The following is a 22,063-nucleotide window of genomic DNA, read 5'->3' as shown; positions in this document are numbered from 1 at the left end:
ATTTATGTTCCAAAGGTTTCCTTTACTACTTGACAATTATTTGTTTGGATAGATTTAAAGGTTAAAAAAATACTATAACTAAATTTTTGGAGCACACAACTTGGACAATTGCATAAATATTTTATTAAGTGTCAACTTAAGTGTCAAGTTTGTAACTTTACAAAGTGTTTAATATTAACGCTTGTTTAATCATGTCAAAAACACTCAAAATACATAAAATGTTGTGTTCTTGACCATATTGTGTTGCCATGGTTACCACAAGGTTGTGACACAGAGCATAGTATGAACCTTTAATACCTTACCTTTCATAATATATATAGGTTACCTTATGTAAAGTCTGTCAGAAAATGTCGTAATTTTCATTTTAAAATTGTTTGCTAAATTCTTAAAAAAAACTGTCAAAACGGCGGCGGTTAAAGGTTTAAGTGGCTTTTTTTATGTTTAAGTAATATAAATTATAACGATTTAAAGGGTCCATCATGTGATCATGTTCAAAACAAGGAAGTGAATTGGTCGATCATATAAAATGAACAACTTTCTTTTAAATCAGCTATTTGCACGGATTGTCAGGCTTGCTATACAGAAAGAGGACACGTTTAAAGATGACAGCCGCGTTAACCTTTCTTTGTGTTGTTTCTGTTTGGAGTGGGGTGTTGTCCGATGTACATGTAGGAGGAATAGGTTCAGTAAAAATTTTATTTTACACTGTATTTTTATTCATAATTGTCTTAATTATAAATCGGATGCGATACCTGTAGATCATCAATGCTGTGTATGATATTTGATAAAGAGGAAGGAGTTGTTCTACGCGGTATTTCCTAACGTACATGTACACATGAAAGGCAAAGTTTTTGTGAATATCTCTTCACTTTTCTTTCAATAATTCCGCTAAGAGAAGTTTTAAAATTTTGACTGATTTGCTCAATTCTACTTTCTCTTCTTTTAATAAATATTAAGATCCCCGTCGCAACGGAAGAACTGGTTATAGAAATACGCTTATACCGATTCTTATTTTTTGATTTTTTATTCATATATATTCCGATCCTTTTGAAGACCTTATCGTATTTACATGTATTCCAATTCCTAAAAGTCATATCTTTTTTGCCTTACCTATTTTCTTTGATTTGTAGAGTTGATATTTCAGAATCATCTCAAAGGATTAATTAAATGAAATTTACAGAAATAATAGAAAATGAACTACTTCCGTTTGATCAAACCATTTTATTTCTTTGTTCTCAAAAAGGGTGTTATATGTTTAACATTTTCCTCATAAACAAATATTGATAGAAACTTGAGATGTTAAGTGATGATTGATTATTTATCACTTGGTCAATATAGATGGGTGATATAAAGATATAAGACCACCGTTTAGCATTTTAAATTTTGTAAAAGGGATATTTCAGCAATGATAAGGCCAGTGTTTCATTAGTGATATTGTTCACTTACATTTATTTTTTCAAATTTTACGTACAGAATGCCAAAATCTCTTAGTTTAGTTAGGACTAACTATTAAAAATTGAAACTGTTTAGTTAGGACTAACTCTTCAAAATTGAAACTGTTTAGCTAGAACAAACTCTTAAAAATTAATTTTTTTTCAATGAAATTCAGCTCAATGTCTAAAATAAAATACCGATTCATGTTTATGAAAAATAAAATGATCTTTTGTCCTTAAAATCCTCAGGCCTTCCCCAGACTGTTGGTACCGAGCTGGGGGTCGCTGACACTCGGCTGAAGTATGTACAGAGTACTGTCACAGGCAGCTGTCGGTGTGGCGGGTCCTCGTGTCAATGCTGCAAGACCATCCGGGTCTTAACGGAGAAAGAAGACGGTAGTAAAAAATTGGTCATATATTCTATCTGATTAAAATCAGATCCTCAATATGCTCCTTGATTTTCTAGCGACAATAAAAAAAAACAAGGATCGGATCGAGGATCTGATTTTAATCAGATTGAATTTTTAATATATTGATTTATTAAGAAACAGTTTTTCTTCATTTTTTTAAGCATGAAGCTTCTATATATAAGTTCATATTTTAAATAAACGTGTATAATTATGATGTTAATTGATATCTATTAAAATCTAGAGGTATCCATTGTGTCTGTTATTACCAGTACATGACGTCATCTCTGGCATGCTTGTCAAAGAATTTCCTTTTTATTCTTTTTGGCGCACAAACCCAAACGACCTCTCTTGCATCACCGAAACATATATCCTCTTTATCACCTCATCACACTCTTGAGTACCCCTATAATCGTATACATTGGCCATGATTTTGCGACAATGATCCTCTATCGTTTTGATTAAATTGTATACATCCGATTGCGACGATGACCATCTGTCGTCTTTAAATTTTATACGTCTGATTTAGATAGTTAAATTTCCCGCAACGCATGCATCCATAGACTACAAAGTTCAATTAAAAGCAGAAGTATATAGATACATGTACAAGTACACATTCAAGTAGTTTTAATAATTTTCTCGCTCACTTTGGTGAATCAATTTCCTGTTAAAGAACCAAAATTGTGCTTTATGGTTTTAAAGTTATGATAATTGCAGATAATTTGCACGTTTTATATTTAACCAAGATTGATATGAATTTTGTATCGAAATAAAGACAGGTTGAAAGAAATGCCAACCTTGGATATCACAAGTATCGGTTATAACGAGAAGTAAAACTATGTCCCCAGCATCTCGTTATACCCGGAAGCCACTGTACATGTTCTTTTTTTGTAGTGTGTATCAAAGTACAATACTTGAAGAAAAACAGTGGAGTTTTGCTTACTGTAACTTGGGGAGGAAAGGTTGTTTACAGTAAAGAAGTGTCAGGTTTGTTATCTTTAATACATGTGACATCAATTTCACTTTCTGATACAATCAATTCAATCTAACGAAAATGGCGACATTTTCTATAATGAATTTAACAATACTATGACGTCATTTCGTGTTACAGTCAGAAACCCGCCAGCAATTTGCCTGAAAGTTCCTTTCCTGAAAAAAGTGGGCAAGCTTTGCGTGCAGTTATACAACATGGATGTCGGTAAAAGTGGTCTGTCGTGATGCGCACGCATATCTCTCAAAGTTGCGTTCATTAAGGTGGTAAAAGTTGAGCTGGGATGCTTCAAAATTCCGTTTGCCGAAGATAAAATAATGGAGGTCAAAGCTGGTTCCAAAATGGAGGTGTTGCTACGTAATCGCGAAAGAGATCTCGAGATGAAACTTTTTGCCATTTATCTGAAGCATTTGTTTCGAGAAGACCAATGAACTTATTCTTGTATAGTCTGACCCATGAATAACTACATGGACACAAAGTGTATAGTGTAGAAGTCTAAAAATTTCAGATGCTTTATTTTTATATGAAATAAGTTTTCAATATTTGCATTTCTATAAAATTTATTCTTTAAACCCATTCCTCGGCAAAAAATGATTGTTTGTCTTTTAAGAAAAAATTAAACTAAGGTCAAAAGATATTGTCTTGTTAAATTTTTGAACCATGCGACAATTTATTTTGCTTCATTCAAACAATGATTACTTAATCATGTTTGACCATCTCAAACCTAACAACTTGAATGTTCTGTCATTGCTGACATAAAATTCACTTAGAGGGTTCTTAGAGGTTTTCAGTTATGATTTACTTTTTCTTTCGATAATCTAACTTCAAGGAAACCCCTTAAATTTGAAGGCAGGCAAACTACGTGTGTTGTTGAAACGAGTAAAAAGACCATTACTATTACTGTAATAAATTCATTACTCTTTATTACATGTAACATTCTCGATACTTGACTCCTTCGTATTTTGATATGTCGCTGTATGTCAAGCAACGTGTATAACTTGAGAAGTCATTTCATACTAGTACAAGCCATTTAATTAACCCAAAATTAGAATAATTATTTACATATTTACAACGGCAGTAGTTCAAACAAATAATTTCTGCCTTGTGTTGAAGGATTAGTGATAAGTTAGATCTTCCCCATCCCTTTTTGAAAAAATCGATGCTATGTGCCTGTTATATTATATAATATTATCGGATGTAAACAATCTTTCTCTCGTGATTTGATGAGTTTATTGAGAACCCTCTCATAACACTTCCTGTTCATCTATCATTTTGACGGCGCTTTATTTATATGTATATAAATCATAAACAAACAAACAAACTCAGAAAAAAACCACATCATAGATTTTTAGAGGGAAATCTTTTGTGAGATGTATGATATACATGAAACAAAACTCCAATCGATAAGGCCATGAAGGCTTGAAGTTTGATTAAATGGTAAGTTAAAGTGGTGGTGATTATCATGTTAATCGTGGGGATAGTTTAACGGGATTTTTCATTTATCCTGAAAAAAGTTTATCTTTTCCTATCGTGTATGAAATCCCATTGTATCGTGTATGAATTCCTATCGTATCGTGTATGAAATCCTATCGTGAATGAAACCTATCGTATCGTGTATGAAATCCTATCGTATCGTGTATGAAATCCTATCGTATCGTGTATCCTGATCTATTGTGCATTTGTTTTTTCTTTTCGTGCGCTCAATCCATTCTATCGGTTATTTTGTGAAAAACTAACTTTAATATGTTGCCTTCAGTGTAATCATTTCACAAGTTCACTTACGCTAAAGATTTTTTGCACACAAGTTTGGTTATATTCCATTTCCAAGAAAATAACTTAACGAGTACTTATCTTTTTTTCGACAAGAATACATTTTTTTCTTTCTGTTTTGTCTATATTATATTTTACACAAAGTTTGATACGTTTTTGAAAGAAATCTTCTTTGGATTGGACGAGATGAATTTAATTGTGACAATTGCATGTTAGTTTCAAAGCCGATAATTGAATGTATTTACGATGGTGCATTTTTCAAGGACCACCGGAGTTCGTCTTCATCGAGCACATAATAGTCTTTCATCATTTCATCGTATTTGATCACCGTAAGTAATGTCCAAAATACCTGCGTCTTTGAAACAACTGACGAGAAAATAATGATTTTATTCAACAAATTCACCATGAAAAAATAATTTATTTGATTTTTTGAAAAAGTACAAACCGAATTTATGGTAACTTTTTTGAATGATTCTTAAGGTCAGACGACACGTTCCTCAACTTTATATTTATTAACTTTTACCAGGAATTTGTTAATGGTTTACTACTACTTTGACAAGCTTTCTTGCAAAAAATTAGGATACCTTGACAGGCATTTCTGCAAAATACTAGAGTTTGCAATTTCTTATATACTCTTCTTGAAGCAACACTTGAATTGAAGATATAAAAACAAATAAATATACAGCACTGCGAAAATTCACCATATTGGAATTCAAACTCGGCCGGGCTTGGGCTTTGAACTCACAACTTCTAGATCCTACACTCCTGACAGTGAGCGGCCACAGCTATAACCACTCTGCCATCTAGGCATACATCCATGTATAAGTAAATTCTAATCATTTTAAAAGTAATTACAAAAATAATAATTTTATTGGAAATCTTCATTACGAGGAGATACAAAAAGATGCTCGAGGAACGTGTCGTATGACCTTAAATTAAAAAAAAAAACCCACTTCACTATTCATTGTTATTATATAAATAACATGAATGTATACATTGATTTACATAATATATTCTACAATGTACAATTAAAGCTAAACAACAAAAAATGAATTTAACTTGCAGATGAATAGAACTTGAATACTGTTATATATTTTAAAAAAAAAACATTTTAAGACATGTTACAAAATCTTAAACAACTTATCATTTTTAAACTATACGAATTTATAACAAGTTAGATTTAATGTAATAAGATTAGATTAATAAAACAAATACAATTATTTCTTAGGTTTGTTCAGTTTATTTCATCGATTCAAGTAATACAAAAACCTTTCGAATTCTTTAATTGACAACTGGTGCTATAGTGAAAAAAGTTCCAAAATACCTGTTTATAAAAAAATAAAACAAAATTATTATAATACAGCAATTCAAAATTCCATACATGCAGAGTTGAGCTAGTCCCAGTAATCGATGATTACTCACCAATAAGGCAAGAGAGATAATCGAGAGAGTTCCACTTCTGTCGGGGCCTAAAGCATATAATCAATATAACAATTATAGTAATACTTTGCTGTGAAATCATACTTGTAAGTTGAGTGTTTAACATTTTTCAAGCAGAAATAAAAAAGAGGAAGAACCAGTGCCTGAGGAACTTGATGGCGTCACTGATGACGTCATCGGACCTAAGGTCACAGTATCAGAAGATGAAACCCGTGAGTTCAGAAGGTACAAAGCTGTAGTTGTAGATGTTGTTTCGTTTGAAGTTGTTGCTTTTTCGGTTGTTGTAGTGGCCTCGGTCGTAATTGTCAAAGGCTGCGCATTAAAGTCGTCTTAAAAAGGGAAAATCGATTGAAATAAGAATTTAATTACCAGAGCTAGAGGGTCGTTTTAATTTGCGTTTGGAATCGATGATATTAAACTTGATCTGTATAAAAAATTCAAATGTTGAAGATAAAATAGTTTAGAATCTTTTCTTATAAGTCAGGGTATATGGTAAGAACTTATTTGATCATACTTGTATCTAAAAGAAAGTGGGCGCTCAAGTTATTAAGTTTGAGGAATGATCGACACGAATCAATTGTGATTTAAATGTCTATAACCTCGAAACGCTACAACTGATTATTTGAAGGTACCACTCTCTAGGAAGTTGAAGCATGTTTTCTGCTATTTAAAAACTAAGTAACATGCTTTCGTTTTTAACAAAAGTTGTCCCAACGGTTGACAGCCTTTCCAGTGAAACCTGTTACATGCATATGTATACAAGTCAGAAAGCAAAACGGTAGAGGACTAGTATAGTATTAATAGTTTATATGCTCTAAACGCCTTTAAATTCGGAAATAAGACAATCATTTAAATACTGTGTCAAACTTTCGAAAAGGTTATACCATCGTTGCAAAAGGACAATAAAATGTTTTCAAAAAAGTCCATATAGTTAATTTATAATTTTAAGGAATGAATTTAATATATATTAGTTTTATACGAGATGAAATAGTTTGGGACTGTTTACGTTTTATAAAATCGCGAAGCATTTAAAAAAAACGCGTAAAGTGTCACAATCCATTTTATATCGTATAAAACTAATAAATATTGAATTCATTGCTTATAATTTAATTTTGTTGCTATCAGTTTTAGATGAAAACGTTCATTTAAGCATTGAATCACTATTTTTTTTAAAAGGTGTGGTTTCATAGCTGCATGCAACGGTGTTTGCAAACAAATTGAGTAACGCGCACTAAAGTTTTCAATGCTTATATTTACGTTTCTTAACATTTATTCTCTTTCCGAAGAAATGATTTATTTTTTTAAATAACTGAAACTGAAATAATCAATGCAATTTGATAGAGGGACATAAAGTAAATGTAAATATTTGGCCTTTAAATTGACATCAAATTGTACAAACTTCAAACGTAATGTCAGATTGATGCGTTTGTAAACATCCATCTTTTTTAAACAGCAGTAGCATATCTTATGTTGAGGTATGTCATTTTTACCGTTTCGAATTCGTGGAGAGAAGATCCAGAAACAAGAAAATAATTTAATAACAGCTATAAATAATAGATTCAAACCCATATTTTGATAACATGAAATACCAATTCAAAGGTTCTTTTGCCAACTTCCTCATCGCAAAGAAACAAAATTAAAAAAAATTGAAAATGTGCCCTTTATCAAATAAGCAATGAAATTTTCATTTTTCCAACGCTCCAAGATTCAGGCCAAATTTGCATCATACGCGCCCACTTTCTTTAAGGTTGATCTGATGTGCAACTGTAAAACAACTTCTATTCGCAACGACTTTATTTCGCAAATATCTTGAGATGAACTTGGTCGTAGCGGGTAATTTTCGCGATCAAAAGCCCTATCTACAACAGTGTGTTAGCTAAAAGAAACACACGTCAGCCAAATCGTCTCCTGTGAGACTTTGAGTTTGACGCCATTATGATTATTTCGTGCAGTCCGTGATTTTTCGTAGGTCGCTGTAAGTTTCGACCAATCGAAGAACAGGGCGTTTCGATTTCAGTCCTGTCAGTTTCAGCCGCTGTAGATTACAACCAACCGATAAAAGGAGCGGGCAGATTTCAGTCTGGCTGTTTCTATTGAGCAATGAATTGACTATAAGTTTCCGTAAGAAATAGAGGGAATCATACTCGGTAGATGTAAAAATGAATCAATAATCCCATTATTTCCAGAAAATATGTCTGTTCATTTGTTTTAAGTCAAATGATCATGCAATTCTTAAGTGGCTTTTTTTAATGTTTAAGTAATATACATTATAACGATTTAAAGGGTTCCATCATGTGATCATGTTCAAAACAAGGAAGTGAATTGGTCGATCATATAAAATGAACAACTTCCTTTTAAATCGGCTATTTTCACGGATTGTTAGGTTTAAAGATGACAGCCGCGTTAACCTTTCTTTGTGTCGTTTCTGTTTGGAGTGGGGTGCTGTCCGATGTACATGTAGGAGGAATAGGTTCAGTAAAAATTTTAATTTACACTGTATTTTTATTCATAATTGTCTATATAATAAATCAGATGCGATACCTGTAGATCATTAATGATGTGTATGATATTTGATAAAGAGGAAGGAGTTGTTCTACGCGGTATTTCCTCACGTACATGTACATATGAAAGGCAAATTTTTTGTGAATATCGCTTCACTTTTCTTTCAATAATTCCGCCAAGAGAAGTTTAAAAAGTTGACTGATTTGCTCAATTCTTCTTTCTCTTCTTTTAATAAATATTAAGATCCCCGTCGCAACGGAAGAACTGGTTACAAAAATACGCTTATACAGATTCTTATTCTTTGATCTTTTTATTCATATATATTCTGATCCTTTTGAAGACCTTATCGTAATTATTCTGATCCCTAATAGTCATATCTTTTTTGCCTTACCAATTTTCTTTGATTTGGAGAGTTGATATTTCAGAATCATCTCAAAAGATTAATTAAATGAAATTTACAGAAATAATAGAAAATGACTTACTTCCGTTTGATAAACCCATTTTATTTCTTTGTTCTCAAAAAGAGGGTTATATGTTTAACATTTTCCTCATAAACAAATATTGATAGAAACTTGAGATGTTAATTGATGATTGATTATTTATCACTTGGTCAATAAAGAAGGGTGATATAAAGATATACGACCACTGTTTAGCATTTATAATTTTGTAAAATTATTTTGATATTGTTCACTTACATTTATTATTTCAAATTTTACGTGCAGAATGCCAAGATCTCTTAGTATAGTTAGGACTAACTCTTAAAAATTGAAATTGTTTAGTTAGGACTAACTCTTAAAAATTGAAACTGTTTAGTTACAAATGTAGAACAAACTCTTAAAAATTAATTTTTTTTCAATGAAATTAAGCTTAATGTCTAGAATAAAATACTGATTCGTGTTTATGAAAAATAAAATGATTTTTTTGTCCTTAAAATCCTCAGGCCTTCCCCAGACTGTTGGTACCGAGCTGGTGGTCGCTGACACTCGGCTGAAGTTTGTACAGAGTACTGTCACAGGCAGCTGTCGGTGTGGCGGGTCCTCGTGTCAATGCTGCCAGACCATCCGGGTCTTAAAGGAGAAAAAAGACGGTAGTAAAAAATTGGTCATATATTCAATCTGATTATAAAATCAGATCCTCGATACGCTCCTTGATTTTCTAGCGACAGTAGAAACAGTAGCGACAGATCTGATTTTAATCAAATTGAAGTTTTAATATATTGAAGTTTTATTTATTAGTCATAAACAATTTTTTCTCCATTTATTAAGCATGAAGCTTCCATATATATATGTAAGTTCATTTTTGAAATAAACATGTATGATTATATTAATTGATATCTATTAATCTAGAGGGTATCCATTTTGTCTGTTGTTACAACTACATGACGTAATCACTGACATGCTTGTCATAGAATTTCGTTTTTACATTAATTTCATTTGGCGCACACACCCACCTTGCAGTGGTCAAGCGACCTCTTGTATCACCGAAACAACGATTGAAACATATGCCCTTAGGGCTAGCACTATATTGCCTCAAGTCACATTCTAGATAGAGTCCCCCTAGGATCGTGTACATTGGTCATGGTTTATTGCGACGATGACCATCTGTCGTCTTAAACTCTTATATGTCTGATTTGGATGATTAAATTTCCGCAACGCATGCATCTGTAGACTACAAAGTTCAATTAAAGGCGGAAGTATATATAGATACACAAGTAGTTTTAATAGTTTTCTCACTCACATTGGTGTACCAATTTTGTGTTTAATGGTTGCAGGGTTATGATAATTGCAGATAATTTACACGTTATATATTTAACCAAGATTGATATGACTTTTGTATCGAAATAATTTAATTCTGATTGTAACGCCTCATTTGATTGGCTAAACAAATTCATATATATCGTATAACATACTTGTCTACGTCACAATAAGACGCGCGTGTGAAACGTATTAATCCGCTTGACGTTATGTTTAAATTTTGTACAAATTAACATATTTTAACTAATTAATGGGCCTTATTATCTATTTCAGGTAGTAGAAAATTAAATTATACGGAATAAATTTAATTTCTACCTATGTTATACGAGTATAACATAACTTGGAACAGTTTACGCTTTTTGATAAAGCGTAAACTGCCCCAAGTTATGTTATATCGTATAACATAGGTAAAAATTAATTTTTTAAACCGCTTCGGGGTTTATAAAGCGTAAACAGCCCCAAGTTTTGTAATATCGTAAAACATAGGTAGAAATTAAATTCATTCCTTAAATAAAGACAGGTTGTAAATAAAATACATGTTCTTTCTTTTTTTTGAAGTGTGTATCAAAGTACAATATTTGAAGAAAAACATTGGAGTCTTGCTTACTCTAACTTGGGGAGGAAAGGTTGTTTACAGTAAAGAAGTGTCGGGTTTGTTATCTTTAATACATGTGACATTAATTCAACTTTCTGATACAATCAATTCAATCTAACAAAATTGGCGACATTTTCTATAATGAATTTAACAATACTATGACGTCATTTCGTGTTACAGTCAGAAACCCGCCAGCGATTTGCCTGAAAGTTCCTTTCCTGAAAAAAGTCGGCAAACTTTGTGTGCAGTTATACAACATGAATGTCGGTAAAAGTGGTCTGTCTGGGTGCGCACGCATATCTCTCAAGGTTGCGTTCATTAAGGTGGTAAAAGTTGAGCTGGGATGCTTTAAAATTCCGTTTGCCAAAGATGAAATAATGGAGGTCACAGCTGGTTCCAAAATGGGGGTGTTGCTACGTAACCGCGAAAGAGATCTCGAGATGAAACGTTTTGCCATTTATCTGAAGCATTTGTTTCGAGCAGACCAATGAACATATTCTTGTATATAGTCTGACCCATGAATAACTACATGGACGAAAAGTGTATAGTGTAGAAGTCTTAAAATTACAGATGCTTTATTTGTATATGAAATCAGTTTTCAATATTTGCATTTCTATAAAATTTATTCTTTAAACCCATTCCTCGGCAAAAAATGATTTGAGTTAATGTTTGTCTTTTAAAAAAATTAAACTAAGGTCCAAAAGATATTGTCTTTTTTGAAACATGCGACAATTTTGGTTCATTCAAACAATGATTACTTATGTTCGACAATCTCAAACCTAACAACTTTCAGCGTTCTGTTATTGCTGACATAATATTCACCTAGCAGGTTCTTAGAGGGGTTCAGTTATGATTTACTTTTTCTTTCAATAATCAAACTTCAAGGAAACCCCATAAATTTGAAGGCAGGTAAAGTACGTGTATTGTTGAAACGAGTAAAATAGCCTTTACAATAATTACTTTAATAAAATCATTACTCTTTATGATTTGTCGCAGTATGTCAAACACGTGTATCATTAATAAAGTAATTTTATACAAGCCATTTAATTAGCCCAAACTTAGAATAATTATTTACATATTTACAAGGGCAGTAGTTCAAACAAATATCTGCCTTGTGTTGAAGGATAAGTGTTAAGGTAGATCCCTACTCAGACGCGTCATCAATTTAGCGGATATAAAAAGCTTTAAAATTGAAAACGATATGTGTTCGGATTTACCGTTTTTTGTTCTAGATTTCAATGTTTAATTGATAATTCTGAATTTGATAAAAGCAGTCAAGTGTAAATAATGTCTACCAGTATATAAATTAAGGCTTTACTATTCAATGAGTCTAATAGTTGGAAATCGTGAAAGTTGGTACTGAGATTTTAGAACTTTTGTGTTTATATATCACTGGCGTCGGAAGCAAATTGAAAGTAAGGGGGGGCTAGACTAATCCTCAGAAATATTGAGGAAAAAAAACAATTCCCAAAACCATGGAAATCCTAATCCGGGGGGGGGGGGGGGGGGGGGGGGGGGGAGTACCTATTCTTTCAAAAAAAAAAAATCTTACCTACCGAAATGTTTTTCCCTAAATCATGAAATTCCTAATCCGTGGGGGGCTAGTATGCCTATGACTCCAACTTCTCAATCTTTTAAGGTAAATTTAGGAACATGGTTATGCCTAACTTTGCAAAAAAAGAAGGGGGGGGGGGGGCAATCCCCCTAGCCCCCCCCCCCTCCCCGGTTCCGACGCCTATTTATGTGCAGATGAAAGGCACTGTTTATCCATAAAATTAATTTGTACTCAAGACATGTAGTTTTGAAAGAAGACTTTAAGTGTTTGTCAAGGCAACGAAATGAAATGCTGTTTTCTGATATATTTTTAAATTGTGTTTATGACACTTTTAGCTTTCTTTGATAAGTGGGTATATGTGTTCTAAGGGTCATAGAAAAAAAAGAAGCATGAGAAGTACTATATTTTTTTTTGCTTTTTAGTTGCAGTAGACATAAATCTAATATTTTAAAGTTTAAAAAAGGGTGTTTAACCATAAAATTTTTAAGATAAGTTAAATATTGTGCAATTATGTAATAATTTTGAAATAGCATTTTTGTAACATTTCATTATAAAATTTCATTTTAATGAATCAAATGATGATAATCACACTTGTACTTACTTTCTTACAAATTTAATGATAAATTAAAACTTTTGAAACTTTGTTTTGCTTAGATATTTTTTAAAACATGAGCCAAATACTGATTTTGGTTGAAATCATGAAATCGAAGAAGAGGGTATGCATCTTCTGGAGACTGTACTGATAAAAGTAGATTGTTAAGGCATGTATTTTTGAGGCTTTTTATTACGTAAGGTATCATTCTACTTAATTTAATGAAAAAAAAAATCCTTACTTTAAAAAATCCTGAGTAGGGACCTATCTTAAGTTAGATCTTCCCTATCCCATTTTCAAAAATCGATGCTACGTGCCTGTCATCATATATATATCTACTGTTATTAGTGTGTAGATGCTCTCAGATGTGAACAATATTTCTCTCGTGATTTGATGAGTTTATTAAGAACCCTCTCATAACCCTTCCTGTTCATCTATCTTTTAAGGGTGCTTTATCTATATTAATCACAAACTAACAAAAAAATTCAGAAAAGACCACATCAAAGATTTTAGAAGGAAATCTTTTGTGAGATATATAATATAAATTGAAACAAAACTCCAATCGACAAGACAATGGTAAGTTACAATGGTGATGATTATCAGATTAATCGTGACGATAGTTTAACGGGATTTTTCGCTTATCCTGAAAATAGTTTATCTTTTCCTAGTTAATATCGTGTATGAAAATTTTATCGTATCGTGCGTGTATCCTGATCTATTGTGCGTTTGTTTCATCTTATCGTGTGATAAACTTATTCTATTGGTCATCTTGTAAAATAAATAACTTTTATATGTCGTCTTCAGTGTAATTATTTCAAAAGTTCAAGCTAAAGATTTTTGCACCCAAGATTGGATATATTTCACGATAACATTCATAACCCTAAAATGTTGTTTGAAATGCAGGTTTTTCTTCGCAGACATTAGCCACTAAAGGGTCGTTAGAACGGATCATAATTACATGTATATGTTTATAATACCGGTGACATATAGTGCCTTTTCCCCCTAGCCATCTTTCCTCCAGGAAAAATGGCTATATAGCAGTTTTTCCCCCACGGAAAGCTCACTATATAGTGGGCTTTCCCCCTTTTTATAGCCAGATTACCCCCACGGAAAGCCTACTATATAGTGGATTTCCCCCAATTTTACTTTCCGGCCATGTTTATTGCGGACCATTCGTGACAATGATTTGTAATAACTGATATGATATTAATTTCTCAAAAAAAGGATAATTATGGCATTTATTAATACATAGAATAAAATACATGGTTTTTCAACCCCAAATATGAACTAAGGCATGCGCCTTCATAACATGCATGTGTCATCATCGTTTATTTTACCTGTTCTCACCCCTTTATGGAACACCTTTTACACGGATTTCGGAATACCTCGAATCTTTTTCATTTAATCGATGCTTATCTACAGTTTTGACTTCGACGTTTTGAACACGTGAGAACACATTTGAGTGAAAATACGCCGGTTTGGAAATTTAATTTTCCAATGTATTACCATCAATGTATAAGCTTCTCCCAGGGAACTAACTGACCAATCTTGACTTCATTTTGTAGAGGAATGGAATAAAAGGGAAAATGTATTACCCCCTTCGTCCAAAAGGCTATCAATTTAAAATTCATACCGTTAGAATTGACGATCTTAAAAACAATTATATATTTCTTCTTCTAAATATCAAACGGGAGACAGGATGCAATGATATGATGAGAAACTGAAATGTTTTAGTTTTACTTTGATTGATGGGGTTCTAAATCATGGTTAAGGGGTATTTTAATTATGTATTAAAAGCATGTGTAAAGTTAGTGTTTACCATTTCGTTTTAAAGTAACGCATATTCATGTTTTTAAGCACATTTCTACGAAACACGAGATATTATGTTGTTAACATTTTAAAAAACAATGAAATGTCTTCACAACCAGAACAATGTCGGTATCTTTGCTGGTTACTTTGGAAAATGTGAAATGGAGCCTGAACTAACTTTATGTTATTATTGTCACTCACTATTTGCTAATTTTTTTCACTTTTAAGTTTGCAACTTGATTTATAAATATACAATTTTGAAAACGATGCTATATAAATCAAGATATACGATTCAATTACATGTACCTAAAAAACTATACTATTTGTTTCATATTTTTGCAATAAAGATTTACTTGTGTACCATATTATTTCTTCGAACAATTAAACAAAAGTAATTAAAAAAACAAAACAAAAACAAAAAACAACCAACACATACATTGTAATGAGCTGACTTTTTTTTTAAAATATAAGCTTGTTCTTCTAATCAACAAACAAGTAAAAAAGTCGTATATGCGCTTCGGTTGGTTATTTATTTTTTAATTTCGGTTTCTCCTTTTATAAATAAAAGTTCATTTTTTTATTTATCTAATTATTTATTATATCATTAGTCATCTTATGAATTGATTAAATGTTTTGAAGAATAATGAATTTTACCCGCGTACCTTTTTAAAAAAATTTGTTCGTAAATTTAAAAAACAAGCAGTAGAATTAAACGTAATTTTCAATCATGTTAATAAAGAAATATATGAGTGAATGTGTATTTTTAAATGATGTTTTTACTTTTCAATGACCGTAAAAATATGTTCATGTGGTCATCTATAGTTTTTGAGATATGGGGCCCTAAAAAATACATATTCTTTATACATGTAATTGGATTTCAAACATCGGGCTCGGAAACAACAAAGGCTCCTACCCTGCATGGGGGCTTAAATTTTCGGTGTCATCTACTCGTGGTATACCACTATTACTGTGAAAATATGGTTACATTTAATTGGTCATCTCTAGAATTTGAGATTCGGGTCCCCACTTATAAACCACTATTCAATCATTATAATGGGGCTTTAATCATCGGGCCCTGAAACATCAAGGGCCCCTACCCTGAGAGCTGAAATTTTCAGAGTCATCTTCAAGTGGTAAACCACTGCCGCTATAAAAATATGGTGATATGGTCATCTGTAGTTTATGAGACATTGGACCCTAAAGAATATGCACTATAATTATTATAATAGGATTTTAAAAATCGGGCTCTGAAACATCGGAAACAAAATTTCTCTAAAATAAAGGTTTAGCCTGGATGAAATTTTCACAAATAGACTAACAGTCTGATAAATTTATCAAGAAATTCTTAAAACATTCTCGTTTAATACAATTTCAGAACACAGAATTATGCATATAAGTGTAAAACTTTTTTCAATAAATTACCTAAATTAAGTTCTATGTGTAATTCCATTACACACATGTTCAACTTTCAGCATTGTCTATAAAAATAATAAATCGGCAAAACAAAACTTAACCTGTACAGATGAATGCAGATATACATGTATGCAACCTGGGAGTGTAGAAACATTGATTTTAATCCTTACTGGATTTCCATAAATATTTTTTATAAAATCTGAACCAAAAACGTGAGGGAGAAACCCTACTATGGGGGAAAAGCTACTATATTGTAGCTTTTCCCCACGGGGGGAAAGGCTACTTTATAGTAGGTTTTCCGGGGGGGGGGAAGCTACTATGGGGGAAAAACTGCTATACAACACCGGTATCAAATATTGTTAAACGTTTTAATATACATGACGGTATGTCTTATAATTCAAATAAGCAAAAGGCAATCAGTTGGAAATAGCTGCGATTTAAAAGTCGCAACTTCTCGTTGCGTCATTTATTAATTATACGTGAATGGCCATAAATCTCTATTCTTTATTTGATTGGATTTTTATTTTGACGATTTTTCAGGCTTTTGCGGACTTGCTATTCACATGTTTATTCACCAGAATACCTTGATTACAAAAATATCAGAACCATAGGGGGGGGGTGGGTATTATATCACCGGAAGTCATGTTCAAAATACCCACGTGTTTGAAACAACTGTCGAGAAAATAATGATTTTTAATCAACAAATTTACCATGATAAAATGATTTATTTGATTTTTTGAAAAACTTTTTAATAACTTTTTTTGGATGATTCTTAAAGTAATAAAAAACAAACCACTTCACTATTCATTGTTTTTATATAAATGTATACATTTATTTATAAATAGATTATATATTGTACAGTGTACAATTAAAGGTAAAAAACAAAAAAATGAATTAAACTTGCAGATGAATAGAACATGAACATGAATACTGTTATATTAAAAAAAAAATGTTTTTAAAGTTACAAAATCTTAAACAGTTTATCATTTTTAAACAATACGAATTTATAACAAGTTAGATTTAATGTAATGAGATTAGATTTAATGAAACAAATACAATTACTTTTTTGTTCAGTTTATTTCATCGATTTAAGTACTCAAAAACCTTTCGAATTCTGGAATTGACAACTGGTACTATAGTGAAAAAAAGTTCCAAAATACCTGTAAATAAAAAAAAAAAAAATTATACAACAATTCAAAATTCCATACATGCAGAGTTGAGCTAATCCCAGTAATCGATGATTACTCACCAATAAGGCAAGGAAGATAATCGAGAGAGTTCTACTTCTGTCAGGGCCTAAAGAATATAATCAATATAACAATTATAGTAATACATGTACTTTGCTATGAAATCATTCATGTAAGTTGAGTGTTTAACATTTTTCAAACAGAAATTAAAAAAAAGATAAACATGTATTACCAGTGCCTGAGGAACTTGATGGCGTCACTGATGACGTCATCGGTTCTGAGGTCACAGTATTAGAAGATGAAACCCGTGAGTTCAGAAGGTTAAAAGTTGCAGTTGTAGATGTTGTATCTTTTGAAGTTGTTGCTTTTTCGTTTGTTGTAGTGGCCTCAGTCGTAGTTGTCAAAGGCTGTGCATTAAAGTCGTCTTAAAAAGGGAAAATCGATTGAAATAAGACGTAAATGAAGAGAGCTAGAGAGTCGTTTTAATTTCCGTTTGGAATCGATGATATTAAACTTTTTGAGAAGGAGAGATCTGTATAAAAAATTCAAATGTTAAAGATAAAATAGTTTAGAATCTTTTCTTTTAAGTCAGGGTATATGGTAAGAACTTATTTGATAATACTTGTATCTAAAAGAAAGTGGGCGCTCAAGTTAGTAAGTTTGCAGGAATGATCGACACGAATCAATCGTGATTTAAATGTCTATAACCTCGAAACGCTAAAATTGATTATTTGAAGGTATCACTCTCTAGGAAGTTGAAGCATGTTTTTTGCTATTTAAAAACTAAGTAACATGCTTTCGTTTTTAACAAAAGTTGTTCCAACGGTTGACAGCCTTTCCAGTGAAACCTGTTACATGTATAGGCGTCAGAAAGCAAAACGGTAGAGTACTAGTATAGTATTAATAGTTTATATGCTCTAAACGCCTTTAAATTCGAAAATAAGACAATCATTTAAATACTGTGTCAAACTTTCGAAAAGGTTATACCATTGTTGCAAAAGGACAATGAAATGTTTTCCAAAAAAGTCCAAATAGTTAATTTATGATTTTAAGGAATGAATTCAATATTTATTAGTTTTACGTTTTAAAAAATCGCGAAGCAGTTTTAAAAAAACGCGTAAACTGCCACAAACCATTTTTATATCGTATAAAACTAATAAATATTGAATTCATTGCTTATGATTTCATTTTGTTGCTATCAGTTTTAGATGAAAACGTTCATTTAAGCATTGGATCATTATTTTTTTGAAAGATGTGGTCTCATAGCTGCAACGGTGTTTGCAAACAAATTGAATAACGCGCACTAAAGATTCAATGCTTATATTTACGTTTCTTAACATTTTTTCTCTTTCCGAAGAAATGATTTATTTTTAATTTTTTTTGCCTTATTCATTGAGTAATGTGCAATTTACGGAAGAGCCATTGGAACAGCCGAATCATGCTGACAAAAATAGTGCATACTAGAGATTTGATAACTTATAAGAGAATTCTATTTTCATTCTGTAATTTGATGAATTTACTTTTGGTATACTAAGAAATTAATCAACTGTTTTCATTTCACTGTTAAAATATGTTTACATCAATGAAAGTCTTGAAGTCACGAGGAGAGTCAGTCATGTTCTTCGAAAAATACTAAAGGAAGACTGTATTCATACGCACCAGGTTTGGTGATTGGGTCTTCTGTGTTATGCGTAAATATCACTGAAATAATCAATGCAATTTGATAGGGGGACATAAAGTAAATGTAAATATTTGGCCTTTAAATTGACACCAAATTGTACAAAATTCAAACGTATTCTCAGATTGATGCATTTTTTAATGTCCATCTTTTTTTAAACAGCAGCAGCATATCTTATGTTGAGGTATGTCATTTTTACCGGTTCAAATTCGTGGAGAGAAGGTCCAGAAACAAGAAAATCATTTAATAACAGCTATAAATAATAGACTCAAACCCATATTTTGATAAAACAAAACACCAATTCAAAAGTTTTTTTGCCAACTTCCTCATCGCAGAGAAAAAACAAATGAAAATGTGCTCTTTATCAAATAAGCAATGAAATTTTCACTTTTCCAACGCTCCAAGATTCTTGCCAAATTTGCATCTTACGCGCCCACTTTCTTTAAGGTTGATCTGATGTGCAACTGTAAAACAACTTCTATTCGCAACGACTTTATTTCGCAAATATCTTGAGATGAACTTGGTCGTAGCGGGTAATTTTCGCGATCGAAAGCCCTATCTACAACCGTGTGGTTATTACACACATAGATGTACGGCAAGCCCCGTTTCGCGGCGAGAAAATTTGCGACGAAAAAAGAGGCTCTCGCAGACCTTGCAAAATTTCTCAAACGCGAATAAAAGTTGGTTTACAGTATTTGTTGACTTTTCGGTTTCTGTAAGGGAACGAACGTTTAGTTAAATAAAACCCTCTTACAATTACAGACGCCACACATGTTTGGACAGGTGTACGGTACGTTTGAGTACTTGGAACAACCCGAGGGCGTTATGGTGTTTGTACACCAAGGAATGTCAGGGGTCAAGGCCGAACAGTTCACTGAAATGTAAAAGTTATTTCTCATGTTGTGAAAGCAAATGTGTTGATATGATATATACATGTAAGAATAAACATCAGCAGAAAACGAAGTTTGATGCCAGAGATTAGTTTCTCAAAAAGCTTACAGCATGAGAAGGACTCACTTGAACACGTGTTTCCCACGTAGTAGGGTCTTCCCAATGAACACGAACATGTGCATTTGTCTATGTGCATAACTCCATCATTTTCACAAATTAAGCCGTTACAATCTGAAAACAAATAATTAACATCGACCCTCTGATAATTAAACGTATGGAAAATTGTTATAGGAATAAATGACGATTAAGCTGCTAGTGATGATGGCAGATAACTTTACAAAATTGGTATATGTCCAAAATAACATTGAGCACAAGGAAATGACATTTGAAAATGAAAAGCACCCCTGTACCTCAATGACCAAATAGCCAAACACAGTAAGTTTATTCTTGGTTAATGGTATTGTTTAGCTCAAATGACACCCCTACGAATGTGTTCGGAGTGTTTTCTTTATCGTTGCTAAGTATGTAATAAATTCAGAGATGCTCGAATAAAAGTTCACGAGATTTCAACGCGATTTGTTTAGTTCCTGTGAAATTTCGAGTGGATGTATGTGTTCGAATAATATTCTCAAAATACATTTTACGTAAGTACTGGTCGTTTTTCATATCACATCCTACTTTGATCGATGTAAAAACATGAACATCTTTTGAGATGTATGTCTTATTTCATCATCTAGCAGTTATTTAAATTAAACGATGATATTCAGAACAGAGTTATCGTTTGTGTTCAACAACGTGAAGAATGGTTGAAAATATAAACATTTGGTTGCTTAATAAAATCATAGCCATGTTTGATGCTTGTGGTGTGCAATACCATGTTTTCAAAAAAAATAATTGGCGTCTGTTTTGCATAAAATCTTAGGATATAGAACAATTTTCAAGGAACATTCTGCATAAAAAAATATAGTCTGTTTCACTATTGATGCTGTTACTAGGTCAGGCGCGGATCGAAAATTATTCCTTAGGGGGGTCTATACTAAGCATGTAAATTGCAGAAAAAAAAACTTATTTTTTGTATTGTCTCAATTAATTAATTAATTAATTAAGACAAACTTTAAAATCAATAAACCTCTAGATTTTATGTTTGACTACAAGTACCTAGATTCTATGAAAAAGACAGTAAACACCAGGCACGTTTTTTACTGCGAAACTGAAATGGTCAAATATAGCCACGTGGTCTAAAATTTAAATGACAATAATATTGACAGGGGTGAATGAGGTATGAACAGACGATTGTGCCATATTTCTGCATGCTGTTCAGCTAGTGCAGGACGGAAGTATGGAAAGGATACAAGGAATGGGTACTGTGGTTTCATCAATCAATATTCGTTGAATACCAGTTTTCCTGGATTTCGTTTTTAAGTTGATCCACGAAATTAAATGTTCATTGAAATGCAATTTCTATTAACATTTAGTATTGACAGGGTCATTGGCCACGAATTTACGTATCTTTGAAACTGTGATTTTTACTATATCCACGAAAATTGACACCCTTGAATATTAATGAAACCACAGTACTGTGTTTATAACGTATATTGTATGGTTCTTTTTCTTTCTTACCACAGAGATTGTTTTTGCATTTTGAAGGACAATCTTGACAACTGGTACCGTTCTTGTAGGGCATGGCGCCAACAAGGTTGCCTCTAGGAAACAAACATGAACATTCACATGCATGCACAGGTCTGTGACAAAGGATTAAGGATAAAACACTAACAAACAAACTAACAAGCAAAATATTTTAACACCTCCCTCCAAGAAAAATGAAGATTGAAATTTATTTATTTTTGTCAATTTCGAATAAAAAAATAACAACAACAAGTATTAAACACAGTAAATGCAATGCAATCAATGTTAATACATTAATCAGGAATTAATCACAACTGCTTGTCCACAAAACTAATATTTGGAAAGAAACATAATATCGAATAACACAAGGTTTTAAAACTTTAATTAAGCAACATAGACTAGCATTTGTACATCGAATTG

At 32.1% G+C, this 22,063-nt stretch overlaps 2 protein-coding genes and 1 long non-coding RNA gene across 3 annotated transcripts; 2 read left to right on the top strand and 1 right to left on the bottom strand.

Moving 5' to 3' along the window:
* Nucleotides 1-521: 521 nt before the first annotated feature.
* Nucleotides 522-19,903, top strand: LOC105339048 (uncharacterized). The gene is made up of 6 exons (XR_010708295.1): nt 522-681; nt 1,683-1,829; nt 2,735-2,827; nt 2,952-4,268; nt 6,159-6,253; nt 19,889-19,903. It is a non-coding gene; the product is annotated as an uncharacterized lncRNA (long non-coding RNA).
* On the top strand, nt 8,416-11,595 carry LOC136269463 (uncharacterized). Its single transcript, XM_011444449.4, has 4 exons — nt 8,416-8,511; nt 9,484-9,630; nt 10,856-10,948; nt 11,073-11,595. The coding sequence occupies exons 1-4, from the start codon at nt 8,433-8,435 to the stop codon at nt 11,381-11,383; spliced, it is 630 nt and encodes a 209-aa protein (XP_011442751.3). The 5' UTR covers nt 8,416-8,432; the 3' UTR covers nt 11,384-11,595.
* On the bottom strand, nt 17,155-21,756 carry LOC105348254 (uncharacterized). The gene is made up of 6 exons (XM_066068370.1): nt 21,638-21,756; nt 20,144-20,248; nt 19,881-20,000; nt 17,681-17,872; nt 17,511-17,557; nt 17,155-17,421 (listed from the first exon to the last, which is right to left on the bottom strand). The coding sequence occupies exons 1-6, from the start codon at nt 21,699-21,701 to the stop codon at nt 17,395-17,397; spliced, it is 555 nt and encodes a 184-aa protein (XP_065924442.1). The 5' UTR covers nt 21,702-21,756; the 3' UTR covers nt 17,155-17,394.
* Between the last annotated feature and the right edge of the window lie 307 nt (nt 21,757-22,063).

This window comes from Magallana gigas, chromosome 8, assembly GCF_963853765.1.
Source record: "Magallana gigas chromosome 8, xbMagGiga1.1, whole genome shotgun sequence".
Lineage (NCBI taxonomy): Eukaryota > Metazoa > Mollusca > Bivalvia > Ostreida > Ostreidae > Magallana > Magallana gigas.
This window is presented reverse-complemented; position numbering and strand designations above follow the sequence as displayed.

Bases quoted from the DNA above. Each gene is read 5' to 3' on its own strand.
- LOC105348254 (XM_066068370.1), bottom strand. From the start codon at position 21,701: ATGCCCTACAAGAACGGTACCAGTTGTCAAGATTGTCCTTCAAAATGC. The intron at 17,873-19,880 runs GTAAGAGGGTTT...TCCCTTTTTAAG, and splicing joins CATGTGTGGCGTCTGTAATT to ACGACTTTAATGCACAGCCT. The intron at 17,558-17,680 runs GTAATACATGTT...TATATTCTTTAG, and splicing joins ATCAAGTTCCTCAGGCACTG to GCCCTGACAGAAGTAGAACT.
- LOC136269463 (XM_011444449.4), top strand. From the start codon at position 8,433: ATGACAGCCGCGTTAACCTTTCTTTGTGTCGTTTCTGTTTGGAGTGGG. The intron at 9,631-10,855 runs GTAGTAAAAAAT...TTTTTTTTGAAG, and splicing joins CTTAAAGGAGAAAAAAGACG to TGTGTATCAAAGTACAATAT. The intron at 10,949-11,072 runs GTTTGTTATCTT...TTCGTGTTACAG, and splicing joins TTACAGTAAAGAAGTGTCGG to TCAGAAACCCGCCAGCGATT.